A 15,042-nucleotide genomic window follows, 5' to 3' on the forward strand; every position below is an offset into this window, starting at 1 on the left:
CGAGTTACCTATTTACAGCACCTGGTATTCCCAGGCGGTCCTCAATTCTGAGTACTAAACATGCCCGACCCTGCTTAACTTATAAGTTTTCTCGGGGTGATATGGCGTGAAAGTTACAATTGCAGCCACAAGTTTTAAATCCTGCACTCCAACTTCAAAGAAGACTTTAGCACCTGTTTTCAGTTGCACCACACAACCCAGCGACATCTAGTGGTCAAATATTACCTATTATCTCTGTAAAAGAAGTTGAAGTGAAAGCTTTAGGTACTTGGGTTATGATGTGGCTGCAGTTGGTGGAATGAAGTGCGAGGTATTGCACAGAGTGAATCAAGGAAGCAAAGTTTTGGGTGCTCTGAGGAGAGTGATGAGCAACAAGAGTATGAGTACGGATGTTAAGAGAGTGTGATTGTGCCGACTGTGTTTTATGGTGCAGAGACTTGGAGCCTGAATGTAGATCTGAGAAGGACATTTAAGTGTTTGATGAGTATATTAGGAGTGACAAGATTGGATAGATTGAGAAATGAAATTGTGAAAGACAGAACTGCAGTAGTAGTGGAACTGAGCAAGCGTGTGGATAAGAAAGTACTCGGTTGGTTTGGATGCATGGAGAGGATGGATGAGGAGCGGATGTTAAAGAGGATCTACAGAGCAGAAGTATGTGTTAAAAATGCTCAACTGTGTTTCAAGAGCCCTTATGCTTTATTTTCCTTGCGCCTATTTGCTTTTACCTTACTTTTATCAGGAGCGGAACAACCCCCTGAAAAGATGAAAATGGAAGAGTTCATTCGCGTGTCGAAGAAATGAACGCAAAACCACGTGTACTCTACCGCCATCGCCTGGCTAAATGTTATGATTACAGCCCTGTTTTTTTTAGTCGTACACTCCAAAGTTAAAGAAAGCTTTTCTTCTGACATTTATCTTCGCCGAACTAATAGTCGAGTGTCGTGGGGAAATATGAAAAGGGCGCCGCCATTGTGGCTCGAAAGGGACAAAACGGAGCTTGTTGACGCTTCCGGGCAACGGAAGTGACGTAGACTGGCCCAACAGGAGCAGCTCAGTCACACGAGCAGCTCGTTTGTCCGCTTACTTTGGACCCAAAATTCATTCGGACCGTATCCAGAACCGCAACCACCAAGCAAACGGAACCGAAGAGAGGTTCGACTTAAGTGTGCGAAGCGCAGTCGCATTAAATGAGCATGCGACGCACTTTTGGCGACCACTTTTTCGACGGAACCATGCTAAGCTAATGCTAAGCCAATTTAGGCTTTGGGGTGAAGCGTCGGGGCTCCCGAAAGTAGAAAATGGACGCAGACGTTTAAGTAGGTGACGCCACAAGCGGAGAACGTTCTCTAAAGCCGAGCGCTTTTCGACAAAGGCTTGAAAGTAAGCTCGCGAATGCGCCGGAATGGCGTCGCCGACGCCAAGGGTGACGGCGTAGGGACAGAATTGGCTACTGCGCATGCTCGTCATGGAGAACGGCCAGGGGACCGCTGCCCCCGCCCCCGCCGCCACCACCACTACAACCATCACCACCAGGCTCGGCCTGCCACCGCTCACCTCCGACCAGCAGGAGGCGCTGCAGAAGGTACAACGTCAAAAGTGCTTTTTTTTTTAAAAAACACATGAGGCAGCCTCCTCATTGTAAAAATGTTACTTTTTATCCTGGCGATCTTTTATCTTGAATTTCTCTCTTAGATCTTTGAAATTTTTCCTCATGTTGAGGTGTTTGAGTTTTTCCTTGCCCTCATGTAGGTATTAGGCCAGGGGATGATGTAGTTATTGTCTGTGGCTCAGGAGGTAGAGCGTTCGTCTTGGGATCAAGAGATCATAGTTCGAATCCCGGCTTGTCCGTGTTACATGTCGAAGTGTCCTTGGGTAAGACACTGAACCCCTAATGCCCCAATAAGCAGGTTACATGGCTGCACGGTCGCTATTGGGAAATTTGAAGCACACTGTAAAGCGCTTTGGGAAGTCTTGACTTGAAAAGCGCTATATAAATGCAGATCTTTATTTTCTGTGGTTTGCAATAACCTGTGCAGCCCTTTGAGACTCTTTGTGATTAAGGGCTATACAAATAAAAAGGACTTGACATGATAACCATCGAGTGCTATGTCTAACCTTGCATACAATCTTCTTCAACGTTGATATTAAAGGCAATACTCTATAACAGACTCTGTCAACTGCCAAAATCTATCATTGTAATTGGAAAATACGAAAAGACCCAGCACTTAGTGTGTACTACTTTGGAGACCCCTGACCTACAGTGAATTAACTCATAACGGTTTTACGGTTGGTTGGATCCCTTAACCACTGGGGTCGCAGGGGCATCATTTCCCGTGGTGTGTCTTGGGCAAGTACAGCCGAGGACCTTTTGTGTATCAGGTGAACTTGCAAATCATCAAGCAACAAAAAATTCCCCGAAGGGAGCTGCCTCTTGATTGGTGTGGCCCTGATTCCTTTTGTTTAATTCAAAGAGCCGGTTCATAGAGCCATTATGTTAAGAAAAACACATCATCTATCTAAGGGAGCCAGCTCTCATTGTTCACCACAAAGAGCATCTGCCATTAACGTATAACTACTTCTCCTGCAATCTGATTTTAAATTCGGTTACCTTATCAAGCTAATGTCTCTGATCTGTTCATATCGGGCTGGTTGTTTCACGCCAGACTTAACGATTGTCCAAGAGCTTATTTCAACCCCTCATTAATCAGAAGTGTTTTCAAAATCAATGCTTTTGTTATGTCTGTCTTATTTTCAAGGACGTTTGTTTTTGGATTAATTAAACGGCCACAACTTTGCATTTTCGGTTTTGCGTGCACACCCCAGCCCGCCGTAGCGTGCCAGGAAGAACCGTTAGGCCAGTTACCGAACAGGAAGTAATGACCTGACGCGGATTGTCTTTTGCAAGCGGTCACTGAAATCTGATGTGTGTTTGGAACAGATGTGGCCAATTTGAGTACGAAAGGGCATGTGGCTTCAATCCATTCTGTCCAAATTGGATTTCATGCGCCCTGTGACTTTTCAGTCTCCATTACAAATGCTAATAGGCCTGTATAGTGCATACAGCAGCCGACCATGGCCAATCGTGGCTCACACTTTCGCTACGTGCACTTAGCAACAAAAACACACCAACTTTGTGAATTTATTCACTGAACATTGGATTTGGACAATGGCAAGGATTTTCAGGGGGGTGACGTTTTGGTTTCTGTTTCTTTGGGCAGGCCAAGAAGTATGCCATGGAGCAGAGCATCCGGAACGTTCTGGTCCGGCAGACCATGGCTCAGCAGCAACAGCAGCAGCTCAGTGGACTGCAAGTGAGCCACAACGCACAAAAACACGCCAAGTCTTACACCAATTTGCTTGGATCTCCTAAGCTATGTCATGCTCAGCTACCTGTCATCCTCAAAATTACATTTTTTTTTTTATCCATCTGTTTCCTGAACTACTACTTCTTCCTAAAGTCACTTTCGAACGGGGGGTCTCAAACTCATGGCCCATTGCAGCCCCAGGATGATTGCTTGAGGCCCCCGCCTTAACACGGAAGTTTAATATAAAGTGAAGCCCATGTGAATTGTGGATTCATGTATGAAATAATTGATTTATTTTTATTAATTCCCAATGTTTCTTTATTTTTAAATCATATTTTGTGTAAAAATTTCAAAAGAAACGTAGAATTAAGGGCAGCAGAATGGTTTTATTAAAGCTTTTCTTGTGGGAAACCCCAATCCCACCTAACCCCACCCAGAGTGAGAACTTAATTACAGTGACGTGCAAACTTGCTTTGAGATGACGTCATTACCGACTGAGAGTATATGATTGTAACGAAATAATAACTATAGATCTACAAAGGAAAATACAGAGAACACAGAATTGCATTTGAATAAATTGTCTTTATTTTCATTATACAAAAGTATTAAAAATATTAGAGGGCTTCTCCTTTCAGACTAGTAAAGCAATTTAGAGAGCCGCTGGCTAGCCGCGCGCTAGCTTTGGGTAACTGAGACGTCAGCAAAGTCCCTGCGATGATTACAATTCAAGAGTCTCGAATGTAGCAGCTTCCCACAAGTTGTAGCTCCAGGTCATCTGTTAAATCGGTAACCGATCTGGCGTTCGTGACTCCGCTCCTACAAGCAACCCCTGCTATCAGCCTAGCCTTGCTATTGCTTTCTCTCCAGACGCTTCCTCAGTGATTCACGGACGCGATAGCAATCCATGGATCTATCCATGGAAGGCCACATATCATTATTTTTTTACACTCTTCAAAGTCCAAATTAATTCATGAATTTCCTTTCAATGTAACGAGGCGCTGAAATCCTAGCTGTTGCGTTGTGTTGACGTTTGTTTTGTTGGCAGCTATGCGCCCGCCTACCCTGGCTGTTTGACGGACCGCTTACACCAGCCTATCACATTCACTCGCACACAATGCGTGCAAACTTTACCTCAACTTTATTGGCTAGTGCCGTTAAAACCTGCCTCTGATTGGCCGGCATTATTGAAACCCGAACTGTGACAATTCTCGTCGGCCGAACATGCTATCAGTCGAATAACAAAGGGATCAAAAGCTAGGAACTTTAAACTCATTGGGGAAAAAACACAGTGTCTTTCGATTACACGATTGCACCACTTCACATCGCAATAGCGATTATATTTCGGTTAATCGCGCAGCCCTCCAAAACAGTCTTTGGGTGTTTGCGTAACAAATTATTGAGGCCAATTGTAACGTCTGCATTACCCATCACTTGTAGCTGAACTGGTAAGATGCGTGGTTTGAAAATAAAACGTTATGGGTCTATTCTGTGTCAGGCTAGTACGAATCCTAAGATTGGAGGGTTGAGGTTGGAGTCAGGCTCATTTTCGCATTCTCAGGAGGTCCAACAGGTCTCACTGCGCCAGCCAGTGCCATTTGTTGGCATCGGCCTACGTACTCACGCTTGTGTCTTTGTGTCTCAGATGGCGTCATTACCGATGGCTTTAGGAGAACTCTCTCCTCTGCAGTCCGTAAGTCGACTTTTTATTTTATAGTTTGGAAAAGTCGCCGCAGCCGCAAACGCTAACTTTTCCTGTACAGGTGGCGGCTCAACGGCAGCGTGCCCTGGCCATCATGTGCCGTGTCTATGTGGGTTCCATCTACTACGAGCTTGGAGAGGACACCATCCGTCAGGCCTTCATCCCCTTCGGACCCATCAAAAGCATCGACATGTCCTGGGACTCGGTCACCCTCAAGCACAAGGTCAGAACGAGCGAAAGCAGGAGTTCCAGACAGAATGGAATCAATGCGACACCTTTTGCCTGTTCAGGGCTTTGCCTTTGTGGAGTATGAGACGCCGGAAGCGGCTCAACTGGCCCTGGACCAAATGAACTCCGTCGTGCTGGGCGGGCGCAACATTAAGGTAAGCTACGCCGTCATAAACAAGTACTGTATTTTCTGCACTGTAAGTCGGACCCGATTATGAGACCCGCGCCCAAAAATAGTCTTTTGTCATATATTTTCCATACATAAGGCGCTACAATAGGAACGTCAACTAAACCGATAAATAGGTCAGTCAGACTATATTAACCACTCGACGTCAGACTGTTGGGAGGCTAATATGTGTCTCAGACTCATACGGACGGTGTTTCCAAAGGGGGCCATTAGAAGACCAGTGCACAGCTCTAAAACATCTTGAGCTGTGTATTTGGCGTTGGTCAAATCTTAGACACTGTGAAAGAGTTGTAAATGTTTGACTTCTCTTTTCCGTGTCTCTCACTGTTGTGCACACTTGCGCGTAATAATGATGCAGAAAAATGAATCACTAGTTGTTTTCGGCTCAGATTTTAATACACAGCCTGATTGTGCATACATTTATATTGTGTATGTTATGAACTTCATTGGCTAACCAATATGTTGATTATGATCGATCGCTACTTGCTAAAGATATTCAGAGCTAAATGAGGTGATGTTCGTTTTATCAATACAATCTTGGTGCTATATTTTTCTTTATTTCTTGCCTTTATCATCCTTATTTTCTTTCTATTTTTATTTTTCCCATTTTATAACATTTTTATTTGCATCTTTTTCCCTTTCAATTCTCTTTTTCCTTAATTTTTCTTTTTTTACATTCTTCTATCTCTTGTTTTTTAGTTTTGTGCCATGTGTAATATCGTTGCATACAATGTTTTACCACATTGCTATCAATGACAATAAACACTATTCCTTTTTTCTTTTATATTTCTCCATTATTTCTTACCTTTCAATTTTTTTATTTATCATTTTTCTTTTACTGTCTTTTATTTTTCCTTTTTTTTTCTCTCGTTTCCCCCCATTTTCCCACCCCCTCTTTTTGCCTTTCTTATTTATTTTCTTGTATTTTTCCCCTGGCAGGTGGGCCGCCCGAGCAACATCGGGCAGGCTCTGCCCATCATCGAGCAGCTAGCGGAGGAGGCTCGTGCCTTCAACCGAATCTACGTGGCGTCTGTTCACCGCGACCTGTCAGATGGCGACATCCGCAGCGTCTTTGAGGCCTTCGGGAAAATCAAGTCCTGCATGCTGGCCCGCGAGCCCGCCACCGGACGCCATAAAGGCTACGGCTACATAGGTGAGGCGCGGCATTGCGTCGCCTCACCTGTAGCACCGCCTGACCAGCTTATCCGTCTCCCCACAGAGTACGACAAGCCTCAGGCGGCAGTAGACGCGGTCGCCTCCATGAACCTTTTTGATCTGGGCGGGCAGTACTTGCGCGTTGGCAAGGCCGTCACTCCGCCCGTGACGCTCATCAACCCCCATGGCGCCCTGCCTGTCGGCGCCAACTTCACGTCACAGGTAGGGCCGCAGCAACTCATTGATAAAATCAGTTATTTAAAGTGTTGGCACCTAATTAAATTGATTTGTTGTGTTGCCTGATTTATGAGCCACTAAGTATTTTAAATTAATTCAAACAAGAACGCACACAACTTGTTGTGACGCTCAGTGTTGTAGTACCACTTTGGTCTGGCAGAGGGTGCCAAGACTGTTTTTATAAAGTCATTTTACTTATTATTTTTTTTTAATTGAACATTGCAACACTCAAAACAGATGGTAAATGCTCTGCATTTATATAGCGCTTTTCAAGTCGATAAAGACCTCCCAAAACGCTTTACAATGTGCTTCACACTTACTCATTCACACACTCACACACCAATAGGGAGTCAGCCATGCAAGGCGCCTACCTGCTTATTGGGGGCATTAGGGATTCAGTGACATGCCCAAGGACACTTTGACGTATAACACGGAGTAGCCGGGAATCGAACCTGCGGCCTCTTGATCCCAAGACGGGCGCTGTACCTCCTGAGCAAAAAATAAAAGTTTTAACTTTGTCGTGTTTGACAAAAAATTATTGACTCGCGGGTCAGTCAAAGGGAGGACCATAAATTTCGGACAATTTTTTTTGCCACATTTTAAACACTACGGCATAAATACAATTCAACTCATTTAAAAAAACAATCCTATTGTTGCACCGAGCAAAACGGCAAGGTGCTCTTTTCCAATATTAATACGCTTCAAATATAAAACACTGCGAATGATGTCTTGAAACATTTATGACGCCTATCCAGAGGAGAAATTTGTTTGCCAGAGTTATTTCTATAACACATAACGGGAGCTAACCTTGATGTTTGTCACTACTTAATGAAGTATTTTATACATACCTTTAAATATGTTTGTCCATTTATCCTAAAACAAATATAAAAAGGGGGAAAAAAGCACGCCCCAAAACATGACCCCTAAAACTGATCCTAAAACACATTGAATTTAAGGCCATCAAATAACGGACTGTACATCGATACAGCAAAAAAGAGTCCAAAAACGACCGTGTCTATTCTCACTGTGAAACACAGGACATCTTAATTTAAAATTTTGAAGGTCTGCCAAAATGAATAATAAAACATCAAACTATTTTGACTAATTTTACACTCAAAAAGCTTAAAGTCCACCAGACCGAATCCTATAAAATACATATTGACTAATCATGTGGGGCAGCACGGCGGCGCAGTGGTTAGCGCGTGTGCGGCACAGTTCTGAGGTCATGAGATCGAACCTCCTGTGTGGAGTTGGCATGTTCTCCCAATGCTTGCATGGGTTTCCTCCGGGCTCTCCGGTTTCCTCCCACATTCTAAAAACATGCGTGTTAGGTTAATTGGGCGGTCCAAATTGTCCCTACCTAGGTGTTAATGAGCGAGCGAAATGTCTGTCCCTGTGTGCCCTGCGACCAGGGTTGGGTAGGGTTACTTTAACTTGATTACTTTCAATTACTTTTGGATTACTCCAATACCAAATATGCTAATAAAGGACGAAAGAAACTAAATATGAATAAAATGACTCAATTTTGTGCAGGCTTGGGGAGTAACGGAATACATGGAACGGCAAAAATTATGTTGGCAAGCTGTTTGGATTTACTTTCATTTTGTTTCTGTCGCATTTTATGTTAGTTTTGCCGGAGATCAAAGAGATCAAAGCCAGGAGAGAAAGCTTACCACGTGTTGTGAGTCATCATTTTATTCCTATTTAGTTTCTTTTGTCTTTTATTAGCATATTTGGTATTGGAGTAATCCAAAAGTAATTGAAAGTAATCAAGTTAAAGTAACCCTACCCAACCCTGCCTGCGACTGACTGGCAAGCAGTTGAGAATGCTCCAGCAACCCCACGACCCGACTGAGGATAAGCGGTGCAGATAATGGATGGATGGACTAATCATGTGCGCCTTCAATGAACGTTTTGAAGGAAGCCATATTTGAATTGGTGGGGAACTGGAAAAGAGATGGCCGGCTCATAAATTTAATGTTAATGGCTCATAAATAAATATTATGTATGCCATCAACACGTCCCTATCTCGAAGAGTTGCCGACTACTGGCCGGTGAGGAGCCAGCCCCCATCGTTCACTTAAGAGACCGCTCATGGAGCCGTTGACATAGAACAACCAATAACGAGGGAGGAAAAAAAAGTCTCTCCAAGGGTGACAGCTCCTGTTGTTCATAGAGCAGTTCTATTCACCAATGACACATCACTCACGGATCTTAACCGCCATGGTCTTCGGGGCACCGCTTCTTGTGGTTTGTCTTGGGCAAATACAAGCCTGGTGGCGCTTATCCTTCTCCAGGTCATTTTTGGTTTCCCCATGTGACACAAATAATACTGGTTCTGATGGTTACCAGTAGCAGAAAAAGCCTCTTGATTTGACCGATACAGCACCTTCATTATACGGTCTCCATCGTTTGACGGTGTAAAGCAATATCTTAGATAGATAGATAAACACTTTATTCATCCCCGTAGGTAAATTTACACTTCCAGCAGTATTCTTTGTTGTTTATTAACAGAATGCCCTCGGGGTGCTGTGTTGTATTTTAGCAACAGCGGAGTGGATGACGCCACACGCTAGGCCAAAAGTTCAATGTCCCTGCAGCAGTTGGAAATCTTTGTGCCCAGGGTTACACCACCTCGTGTTCACGTAGAGTCCACCTCGTCTCCGCTTCCCGCAGGCTTTCGTGTTTCTGTCTAACAGCGCTGAAGCCGGGTAGCTCCAGATAGCTCCGGTTAGCTCTACGTTAGCGTCCAGGATGCTAGACGTGAGCCACGTTTTCGTAAAAAACAGCAAGCGGCGCTCCCTGTACGTTTTGATGTTTTTCATCAGCACAGCCAGTTCGTCGGTCTTATTTGGTAGAGAGTTCACATTTACCATGATTACGGACGGTACCGAAGACTTAAAACGCCGCTTAGCTAGCTCTGGCTCTCCATTCACGATAGGGCCCCCTCATCACGCCGGCACGAGAATTCCTCTGGGCAAGGAGTTGATTCCTCAAATAAACGCATTTTTGTGCGTTAAAACCCATAACGATAGGATGGAAAGTAATCCAAAGTATAGTTGTCAAACGGGATTAAAAACACAGAAGATAGAAGCACACGAAATAACACGGAGCTGCTTTGATCTTCTGCAGAGATGAGCTGGGCCTCAGCGTTAAAAAAAACATCTGGAAGGGGGCTTTTATCTTTACAAATGATATATCACTACAAAGAAAAAAGCGTCTTTTAATGAGCCAGCTAAATGGTAGGGAGCTGGCTCCTAATTAATGCAAAGAGCCACTATGTTCACAAACGTCACATCACGATATCTAAGAAAGCTGCCTCCTGATTCACGGGAAGCTGGTTGTTGTCGCTCACTTTAAGGAGCCTGCTTTTAGGGCCGTAATGAGAGATAACACCAGTGAGGCTGCAAAGATGAACGTTCATATCACTCACAGACGGGCAAAAAGATGTCCATTTTTTTGTCCGCCGGGTGGAAAACAATCACGTGACACAAAAGCCATCAGGTCAGTTTTTGACTATCTGTTCCCGTGATGCTTTCAGGATCCGATGAGCGCGTCGGTACTGCGAGCGCTAGCCGGCCTGCCGCAAGGCGTCATGGCGGCTCAGGCTCCCGGCATCATCACAGGTAATAGTCCTGCGGCCCCACCTGCTCGGGGCCCGCCCACTCCCACTCAATGACGTTTTTCGCAGGAGTGACTCCGGCTCGCCCCGGCTTTCCTCAAGTGTCGCTGGTCAATCCGGTGCTGGCCACGACGCCTGGCCTGAAAATGGACCAAGAGCCCCATCAGGGGGCGCCCCCAGACGAAAACACGGACGCCAACAAGATTGTACGCAATCACAAAGTAAGGGGAAAAAACCCACCACAGATGCACTTAGATAGGCTTTTGACATCAAGTGGAGTGTTTCTCAACTGGTATGTTGCCTTGACAAAAGAATTCTAAGAAAATAAAAAAATAATTAATAGTGGTGGGATCCATAAATTCATGCCCTGTCGTATGTTCACATCATGTCCCCAGTTTTAAGAAATATTTGGTCAAAGAAACGAGCTGAAGAGTGCAGTTCCCAAGAGTATTTTTATTACAGAATACGAAATAAACAGAATATTCTGGGCTTGTCAACAGGACACCCGTAACAAGCATTGACAAAATGTTTGACCTTTGTTTATATAGGAAAGGTGCGTGGATCGACAAAACTTAACTTAAAGGGGATTTCCTGACAAGGAAGTCACATCTTCACAACAGACTCTTGTTAAGACTGCTCATAACTAGATTATTTTGTATTGCATAATTTTTATAACTCAAACAAGTTTTTTTTCAGAGCTACACTGTAATCATTTTTTATTTTTTTTGCTTATCTTCATAGTATTTTATCTTTTTTCTCTTCAAAGTATTTTTTTCACGTTTTACCCTATAGTGCCATGTCAAATCTCGTTGCGTGCTATGTTTCACAACGTTGATATCAATGACACTAAAGACAATTGTATTCTTGCATATGATAAGATTAGGGCATATTCATCAAATCAATCAGAACAGCGCTTGGAAACAATGTTGAAATAATAGAATTGCTAAGTAAATGTATACAGTTAAATGTCAAATGAATATAGCAAGTAAATACTTCATTCAAATATATTGATAAGCATATGGTGATTACTACTCAATGAAAAATGTGATTAGCAAAATAATGTTGATTAAATAATGAAACTAATGTAGCTGCAACTCGCGCAATAGTGACTGCATATTCAGTGACACATTTCTATTATCTAACAAGGGTCAATTGCACTTCTTATTAGTAGATGGTGATAATGTCCTGCTAATGACACAAGCTATATCACACAAGATGGGGGGGAAAAAAACCTACATCTGTTGCAGCCTGGTTGTCCTGAAACCTCATGTGTGGCCCCTTTTCTTAGTTTCTTCATCCTGAGGTTTTAAGTTTTTCCCTGTCCGCATGTAGGTTTTATATCAGAGGATGGCTTAATAGTCTGTACAGCCCTATGAGACTGGTTGTGATTAAGGGCTATACAAATAAACATGACTTGACCACAGAAACCACATAACGTTAACGATCGATCAAGTCGTGTCTTCACGATGTCACCAGTCTCTGAAATATGTCATGCCACATATCATTGGAAAGCTTTAACTCTTGGGATTCAAGATACACCATTATAAATATACTCTTCACAGAATTATTACGATGAGTTTGAAACAAGATACCCCAAAAAAACTAAAAACGGGAAATCTCACCCAAAAGCTTTAGGAACTTCTACTTATCACTCGATTCCCCGCAAATACGGTGTGGATACATTCACAAAGGTCCAATGAATACAACCGTGTAAAATGTTTTCTCCAAGACAAACGTTTATGCTAAGAGATTTTTTTAAAAATCCGCCTAAAAGCATTCCTGCATTGTTTGAAATCGGTCTGTTTGGCTTGTAAGGTTTTAACATTTATTAAACTGAAATCTGACTCGTAATTCCTTACAGTTGGAGCGTATTCAGAAGTCGAAGTTATTGAGCCGAGTATAGTCCACGTATTAATTTGTTAGCCGAATCCAAGAGATGATCACATCTTTCTTCCTTGCCATACTACAATCGTGTGTGTGTGTGTGTGTGTGTAGAAAGAGAGAGAGCGGCGGGGGCTTCCTGGTTGCCCACTTTTATGATGCATGGCGATCAAATGTCCAGCCCCATGACCAAGCCTCTGGCTGATTGGTCCGCGCCGTGTTGATGTAAATTTCCCAATCCTCCTTTGAAGCTTGGTATAAGGATGAGAGGTCATTGTCTTCCGGACAGAATGGGGCACGACACACACATTCTAAACCCCCCAGGCGAAGTGATAAGTAAACCAAAGAAAACATTCCAAAGCACAGGCGTTTAAAAGGTTCCACTCAAGGCTGAGGTGACACAAAGTATTTTTGAGTATAAGTGGAATAAAACATAAAATCGTAAATAACTTCAGGCTTCATTACTCCCCTTTAAAAAATGAACAGACTCGTCTTATTATTTTCAATACTTCCGTTAGCCTCTGTTCTTTTGATTGACACCACTTTTTGGCCATTTGCAAGCTTGTTTTTATGGTCTTTTGCCTGTGACATACCCTATGAGGGTCTGTATTGAAAACAAAGTCATGACCAAGTCAGCTTTAAAAAGTCAATAGTGACCGACTCAAATGTAGATTGACACATTGGTTAGCCAATAAATTCCCAACAAATATATGTACATCATTATTATGTGTTTTCAAATCAGAACCAAAAGTCAATGTTCCCAAAGCAAATCATGATTCATTTTTACGCACCATTATTATGTTCAAGTGTGCATAATCATGGATTCACTTCTAGAAAGAGAAGTCAAACATTTAAAAACTTGCAATGTCTAAAAATTGGTCAAACCTACAATTGGAAAAAATGTGTGAAATACAATGTTTAGTTTTTCAGATTGTGGTCAAATTTGTTAAGATACCAGGTAATAAGGCTTCTTGTCTCACCTGTTTTCCAGCTAAGGTGCCCAACAAATGCCTTAGCGGACGGGAGCAGATCCGGTTCTAATCAGAATTTTGTGTCTCCCACCCCTCAGTCTCGGGTGATGGTCCTGAGGAACATGGTGGGCCAGGAGGACATGGACGACCAACTGGAGGGCGAAGTGACGGAGGAATGCGGCAAGTTTGGTCAGGTGAAGCGAGTGGTCATCTACCAGGAGCGGCAAGGCGAGGATGAGGACGCGGCCGTGGTCATCAAGATCTTCGTGGAGTTCAACCACACGGCCGAGATGAACCGAGCCGTCCGCGCCCTGGACCGCCGCTGGTTCGGAGGGCGCAAAGTGGCCGCCGAGGCCTACGAACAGGAACGCTTCGAGAACAACGACCTGTCGGCGTAGAACAGAAAACGCGGGCGGTTGAGGAGCGCCGACGTGTGGTACCTGAATGGACGGAGCAGCGGCATTTTGCGGTAGGAGACGTCAGAAGATGACGTTTGCCTCCACTTGGTCAATTTTTCTTTTGGGTTTTTATATTAAAGAAAAGTAAGGAAACTGGCAAACTCCTCTCGGCGTCTCTTTCGGTTTTTACGAATTACATTTCGGTGTTTGAGGCGAGCTTCTCCACTCAAGATCCCAAACCATTCGAGTCAAGACATATTTATTTGTACAGCCTGGGGCAGGGTTCGTACGGGCGCTTGAAATCCTTGAATTTGGTTGATTCTTAATGTTGAGTTTATATGGATTGAAAGTGCTTGAATTATGTGTGAGGTGCTTGTAGATGCTTAAAAATTAGGCTGATGCTGCTCTCTGGTGTCGTGGCTTGGCTATTGCATTTCTTCCCTCGTAATGAATGGCTGCTTGTCTTTTTTTAGTTTACGGCATGCTACACCTAAACAGGACACTATAAAATGTGTATTGGTGCAAGTATTATCTATTAATTGTGAACATTCATAATGGGCCATGCAAAATTGAAGGTAGCAATTTCCTGTGGTAAACTCAAAATGTTTGTTACTTATTAATGATATTTTTACTCACGACTATTTGGGGAGAGCTCACACAACAGAAGTCATGTTTTTGTGACTCCCTTAATCACTAGAGTCTTAAAGTGCTGTATTCCATCATTAACATGAAATATCTGTAATAACTGAATGTCCGGTTGTCAGCTTCCTGAGGTCAACATCATTCATATGCTGTAGAATAGAAGTGTGTTTTAAGCTTAGATTTAAACATTTCCACTGAGGTTGCAGATCAAATCTCAGGGGAAGAGCATTCCACGGCACCAGGGCTCGAATGGAGAATGCTCTCGAACCAGCGGATTTCTTCTTGGCTCTTGGGATTACTAGTAGACCAGCTTTTTCAGAGCGAAGGCTAGTAGTAGTGCATTACAGTCATCGAGATGGGAGGTAACAAACGCGCGAATTATATTCTCCGCATCCGACTGAGACGGGATAGGGCGAATTTAGCAATATTAAGGCGATGTTCTTGTAATATTCTCAACGAGTGTTTGAAAGGACTGATTGGGGTCAAATGTGACACCTAAATTTTTGACTGAGTCAGTCTGGGTGATATATTTTTCAATGTTCAGAGCAGTTTTTGAGAACAAGTCACGACATTTAGATGGACCAATAACCAACATTTCGGTCTTTTCAGAGTTAAGGCGCAAGAAGTTGAGTGACATTCATTCTTTTATCTCAGTGAGGCAGGCCTTCAAATTTCCACAGTTTAGTGTGGCAGATTCCTCCATCGGAAGATGTA

At 43.3% G+C, this 15,042-nt stretch overlaps 1 protein-coding gene across 2 annotated transcripts; it reads left to right on the forward strand.

The window, feature by feature from the left end:
* Positions 1 to 1,004: 1,004 nt before the first annotated feature.
* On the forward strand, positions 1,005 to 13,847 carry puf60a (poly-U binding splicing factor a). 2 transcript variants are annotated; one of them, XM_088350687.1, is made up of 10 exons: positions 1,005 to 1,585; positions 3,222 to 3,314; positions 4,951 to 4,998; positions 5,069 to 5,230; positions 5,298 to 5,390; positions 6,362 to 6,575; positions 6,642 to 6,799; positions 10,356 to 10,440; positions 10,506 to 10,728; positions 13,309 to 13,356. In XM_088350687.1, exons 1-10 carry the CDS (start codon positions 1,460 to 1,462, stop codon positions 13,310 to 13,312), a joined length of 1,206 nt encoding a protein of 401 aa, XP_088206813.1. In that variant the 5' UTR covers positions 1,005 to 1,459; the 3' UTR covers positions 13,313 to 13,356. The 2 variants fall into 2 exon arrangements, with proteins under 2 accessions (XP_088206813.1, XP_088206805.1); XM_088350679.1 differs by lacking the exon at positions 13,309 to 13,356 and adding an exon at positions 13,387 to 13,847 and having other exon boundaries at positions 1,006 to 1,585; positions 10,506 to 10,657.
* Positions 13,848 to 15,042: the final 1,195 nt, after the last annotated feature.

Source organism: Urocampus carinirostris, chromosome 1 (assembly GCF_059441175.1).
Source record: "Urocampus carinirostris isolate Australia breed hairy pipefish chromosome 1, RoL_Ucar_1.0, whole genome shotgun sequence".
NCBI classification, from domain to species: domain Eukaryota; kingdom Metazoa; phylum Chordata; class Actinopteri; order Syngnathiformes; family Syngnathidae; genus Urocampus; species Urocampus carinirostris.